The 6000-nt window shown below is 35.8% G+C and overlaps 1 protein-coding gene across 6 annotated transcripts in view; it reads left to right on the forward strand.

Moving 5' to 3' along the window:
- The window catches only part of ARID4A (AT-rich interaction domain 4A), a 45388-nt gene extending 41878 nt beyond the window's left edge, over positions 1–3510 (forward strand). For all 6 annotated transcript variants that reach the window (XM_088539268.1, XM_088539296.1, XM_088539275.1 and 3 more), the window contains 3 exons: positions 41–256; positions 1127–1273; positions 1779–3510. In XM_088539268.1, the coding sequence (XP_088395394.1) occupies positions 41–256; positions 1127–1273; positions 1779–1882 (467 nt within the window). In that variant the 3' untranslated portion in view covers positions 1883–3510. The remainder of the gene's footprint in view (positions 1–40; positions 257–1126; positions 1274–1778) is intronic.
- Positions 3511–6000: the final 2490 nt, after the last annotated feature.

Consider the following 6000-nt stretch of genomic DNA (forward strand, 5'->3'; position numbering starts at 1 on the left):
GGGTTTTGTTCTGAAGTACAAACAATTTTTCTCACTGCAGGACAAAGTAGTGACAGTGAAGACCTTCCTGTCCTGGACAGTGCAAGTAAATGTACTCCTGTAAAACACATAAATGCCTCCAAACCACAGAAGATTTCTCGATCACCTGCAAGAGTGATTTCGCCTCACATCAAGGATGGAGAAAAGGATAAACACAGAGAGAAACATCACCACCAGAATGCTTCCCCTAGAGTGTACAAATGGAGTTTTCAGCTCAGTAAGAACTTTTTAAAATCATCTTGCATTTTGAAGCATAAAAATGAAACTTTATTGTTCAAGATCTAGGACCTTGCTGTTTTGGAGGAGGTTCAACAAAGCCTCTAAAATGAACAGCTAATCCCATGTAAAGCTTCCCAGCTCACTCACACACACGCACACACACACAAAAATCATGAAGGAGAGTCTGAGGTTTTTTGTTTGTTTGTTTGTTTGTTTGTTTTTTTCCCTTTTCTCACATCAGTTACCCCAGGGATTCCTGCTCATCTTGAGCAGAGTTTGGGGTATGAAGCACCCATATGTTTCTAAAAACAGGTAGTAGTATGAAATTCCAGCTTTTAGTGGGTTGAAGGCATTAAATTGCCATTCTGCAGTCAGTGAGCAGCACTAGCTGCTACAATTTTCTTTTTTATTGTTAGAAATACAGTGTAGAACTTGTATCAAGGCAGTATTAATAACATAAAGATAATTTTTTGAATCCTTCTGTTGAACTCTTATCTCCCTCAGTAGTGCCTTGTTGTTCATCATTTTTCTTTAGGGGTGGGTTATAATCAGAGGAAGAATAGTGGAATATTGGTATATCGCTTTCTCACAGTCAGCATGATTCTTATTAATGTTTTCTGCGAGATCCTTCTTAATGTTCTCGCACTTCGAATTAGGAGGAATGTAATAAGAAATTTTATGTTCTAAAGAAAAAATCTGAGTTTTGCTGTTCTATGTTATATATACCTATGCCTTTTTGACATAGCGTTATGAAAATGTGTTATCCTTCGTATTGTATCATGTATACTCTGAGAATTGCACTCGTTTGTTTAAAATTACCTTGCTAAAGGAACGTCTATGTCTTCTTTTTCTTCTTCCCACTTTAAAGACGAACTCGACAATATGAGCAGCACTGAAAGGATCTCTTTCTTACAAGAAAAACTACAGGAAATCCGAAAATATTATATGTCCCTGAAGTCAGAAGTAGCAACCATAGACAGGAGAAGAAAACGATTAAAAAAGAAAGATAGAGAAGGTAACTTTCAGATTTGCTTTATTCTTCCCATGAGATGTCTATTTTTAGAAAACACAGAACTCAAAACAACTAGAACTTAATTGGCAGTATTTTTGAAAAAATATATAGATGTAGTTTATCCTGTTTGTAACTATATGTATTTAGAGAGAGCATTTGCGGCTTTTCAAAACTTGTAGCTAACAAAAAAAAATGACTGTTTGTAATTTTGCTTTAAGAAAGTGAACTAGTTAGTACCAGTTAGATCTGAGTTTTTAATCAGTGTATAGGATTGCCTGATTTATCTTTTGAATTTCTTTTCAATTGGCCTCTAATACCGAAATGATAAAATTAATAATCTAGTGTATGTAATTATTATGATGAAAGCATTGACCAAAACAACCCTCCCGCTCAGTTTTTATAATGTGCCAAGTTTTTAAGGTCTTTTTAAAATCTGATAACCAAGTAAACCTTCATTCTGACAAGAGCTTTGATAGTCTGATGCTGATGCGCTGTTCTATATATTCAGTGTCACATACAGGAGCATCCATGTCATCTGCTTCATCCGACACAGGAATGAGTCCATCGTCATCCTCTCCTCCCCAGAACGTGCTTGCTGTGGAATGCAGGTGATACACATTTCTCTGCCTTGCCAGCAGCTTGCTGCCATGGACATAAATCCTGAAATTCAACCACAGAAAGCACTCGACTGGTTTGACATTGCCAAGTATAATCTGTACACACTTCCACTGCTGGACTGTATCTGTTCTCCCCTTCTCCCCTCTTTCTTTTTGTTTGTTCGTTTAATTTACTGTTCAGAGAAATTAAGCTCATTGCTAACTGAAGGTTTGTAGGCACAATGTGACATGCTTGTCATTGTGTGTGTTTTTGTTTTGTTTTTGTTAATACAGAGAAAGGGCACTTAGCAAATTTGAAAAGTTATGTCCAATGAAGCATTCAGGTGTTCTAGGGAGATCATAGAAAAGCAAGTGCACCAAGCAGACACCAGAGTATTATCAAAAAGAATTGAGTAACTGCTGCACTTTCACCGAGCTGTGTGTTAACTCTTGGTGAGTAGTTCCTCTCTGTGGAAGCACTTGCTATACAGAACTGCCAAAGTATGTGTTCAGCAATGTGCCCAGTTTTAATGGTGTAAATGGGACAAAATAAATTGTGAAAGGAAGTGTAGTTGACTGAAAACTACAGTTGTAATAAGTCTTCCACTTTTTATAGGATTTTTGAGCACACAATTATGCAAATATTTTAATGTTTATTAATGTTTACAGTGGAATTGTGAATAGGTTTTCAGTGGACTATCTTATCCCTTGACAAAAATATTTTGTCTTTTTTCTATGTAATTTCAGAGTTTTTATTTTGTTACAAAAAGACGAAAAATGAAATATATAACAACAATGAAGTTATTTAACAAGATTTCTAAAGCTGAAATTTTTGTGTAAAATAAGGTATCTTGCAACTTGTTAAATATATTTATTCAGACATTGGATGTTGTATTTTTATGTATTTTTTAAAATATTAATAAAATTGGAGAAAAAAAAAAACTAGGTTAGTTCACTCTTTCGATAAAACATACCTGTCAGTTATGGCTCTTGCAGAAGGTTTTATCCAGTGGCCATGCCTATATTTAAAGTGGGTCTGTCTGTACATCCTCCACAACGTAGCTCTGTAACCGGGCATCTGGATTAAATGGTGACTTTATTTGGAAACTTTGGCAGTCCTAGTACTTACATTGTTTTTGAGGAACAGAATCTCTTGGGTTGCCCTTAAGATACTTTATCACCAGTTTTTACGTTTGCTATGCTGCCGAATGAATTTATATCTCCCAAAGTTGAGATGCAACAATAAAGTAAAGCAACTGTGTATGCTTTGTCTGTGGATTGTCCCACAGACAGATACATTTTGTAAATAACTCTTCCAAAACCATGTATTTAAAACAGTTTGCATATACATTATGTATAAAGGTGATTTTTTATCAATTTTTTTATTCATGTTTGTACATTGAAAGGGGTTCTTAACCTCTTTTTTTCTGTGTTTAATATGCTGTAGAGTAATAACATAGATGCTCTAGACTGTATATCAGGATATTCTGGTTCACACGGCAGAAAATCATAACAAAACACTAGTGATGGAGTAGCATTACTAAAATTGATGTTTCTTGAAACTTCATTTTACGACATTTGTCAACTTGTGATTCCAATTCCTTCCATTTTCGCAGAAAATTAAAGAAAAAGTACTCTTGTAAATGCACTTTTTCTGTCTTTTCTTAAGCAAAGCAGAACTATCTCAATGTAAGATAAATATGGAGCTCTCTAGGCAGCATTAATAAAGGCCATGTTTTAAACATAGGCTTTATATTCTATTTTTATTTAAATGATTGATCTTGTAAATGTCCGGACTTACTTATCTAAATAGGAAAATTGATCTTCATAAGTTGTTGTAAAGACTTTTTTCAGAGCTAACTTTTACTGTTAATCTTACAATAGCTATGAATAAAAAGCAATACTCATTTTAAAGGAACTAACATGGGTCACATTTTCTCAGATTATCTTCCAGGTTTAATATTTGCGGAAGTACATTTTAATTTCAACTGAAATGACAGGATTAATTTATCTGTTACGCAGATATCAAACCTCTGTCTACAAAGGCTGTGAAATAAGCGGGCGTATGCGACATACGCAGCACGTACAGGTGATGGATGAGCCCTTAACAGTCTGTACCTCAGCATAGATGTTTGAAGTGTGTTTACTGACTGCATCTGCTTGTCTTTTAGGAATCTTTAAAATATTGCAAGGAAATTGAAGGTATGGCTCCCTCAGACCTAGAAATACAATTTGACCGAGTTGCTCCTTGAAGTAGGAGGGACTCTCTTGCTTCTTCCCTGTTTCCATCTGCTTGCCTTGCTCGGGTGCTCATAGAAACCTCCTGTCTCTGCCCTCCCTTCTGTACTCCCCCTAATACCTAACATCATTATCCTGGCAGAAAACTAAGCTTGGAAAAAAAGGTCTTTCTGCCAAGCCACTGGCAAAGCATCTAACATGTTACTACTCTTCTAGTGTTGTCTTTCTGGCAAGAAGTGTATCAGTTGGCCAGATTATTCAGCAGATGTTTAAACCCTTTTTTAAAATTTTCTTTTGTCATAAGAAACTATAGGGAAAGGAAGAGTAAGTATGTAATATAGATTATCCTATACTAAAAAGCAAATCAGCAAGAAACCCTAGTCGGTCTTTTAAGTTTGAACTTCTGTTATAATCCTTTTACTTCTGCTTTGTTGACATAAATTCCAAAGTTTCTTCCAATGCCTTGAATATTTATGCTATTGATGATAGAGTAATTATGATTATACAGGGGGGAAATAATAAGAGATTATACATAGTATTTGCAAGAGCAATTAAAAATAAAGTACCATGTTGGTAGTCTTCCATCTTCTCTCACCTCCACTCTGCTATAGTTCCCTCAAAATTACATAGTTGGCCTAAAGTTAAGATAGGAGGGGGGAAAATGCAAAAAAATGCAAGATCAAATCCTGCTGTTAGATTTGCTAAAAAGAAAAGTGCTGTAAGAGACTTCAGACCTGCTCCATCTTCTGCAGTCGATGGAAAGAGCTGCTGCCTCTCTGGCAGATGTGCTGCATTAGATTGCATTAGTGTATGTCTGAAACGTGAAAAATATTATTTAGCAGTACACAGAGCACTTAGTGTTTTACAAGTAGTTGGCTATTTTTGTCCTCTGATACTACTCAGAATTGCCTCATACTAGCAAAGTAAAAAGTTAATACAGCCCCAGTTAAAAGATTTTGTGTGCAAGGACATAAGGTAAGAAAAAAATCATTCCTTTAGCGTGTTTCTTTTCTTTCATAAATGTGTATGTCAGCTATTTGTATTCTAATTATCTTTTTTTTAACTCAAATGTATACACTCCCAGCTAAATTTCTCCTTGCTTCTGTTTCCTCCATCAGATTGCTTGTGTTTGAGTAACTTTTGTCTTGCCTTATCAGTCCGAGTAGGTTGTGCAGGAGAAGCAGAGATGTCAGCACAACAATAATAAGTCATTACTTCAAGAGAGTTAAACAGATTTACGGTGGTAGTAGTAAAAGAAGGTTAACAAGGATAAATAATGGTGTTTATCTTTGTGAAGCAGAATATATTTAACTTTTGCAGGCAGAGACCTTTAACGTGAAGAACGCTGGTAGAGGACAGAACTGATGAAATGATTACCTCGCTGCTCATGGTATTTTGTGCACCTTCCTCCTTTTTTTTTTTTTTTTTTTGAGATGCAGTGATAATATTACCTAGCCAAGAACTTTTTAAAGCAGGGGGTACCTGCTCTTATTGTGCATGTTGGGAGCTGTGCAGAACTGCACGGAGTTCTGACAGAGAGGCACGAACCAGGAATCCTAAGGTTACCTCCTAGGCTTCTACTCCTGAGCTTCTGCCTCCAAATAATCTTTGGATGAAACCTCACATACGCTCAAAAAAATGTTAAAATCTTCTGGTTAAATTGCTCTTCTTTTCACTGGTAAATATATTCCTCCATTCCTATTAAATGGAGGAATATTCCTATTAAATGGAGAGAAAATAGCTTCTCTGGAAAACCTTTCCTGGAATCCTTTCACAATCACGTCTCAGAAATGCTGCTCTTAACTCAGGTGAGAGTTCGATTTCAAATATCTGAAAGCAACTTTGACCAACCAACAGGAAGACAGAATTGAAAGCTGAAATAAAAGATGAGAGCAT

Source organism: Tinamus guttatus, unplaced genomic scaffold (genome assembly GCF_059628265.1).
Source record: "Tinamus guttatus ecotype Peru unplaced genomic scaffold, ASM5962826v1 Tinamus_guttatus_pri_ptg000048l, whole genome shotgun sequence".
Classification (NCBI taxonomy): Eukaryota; Metazoa; Chordata; class Aves; order Tinamiformes; family Tinamidae; genus Tinamus; species Tinamus guttatus.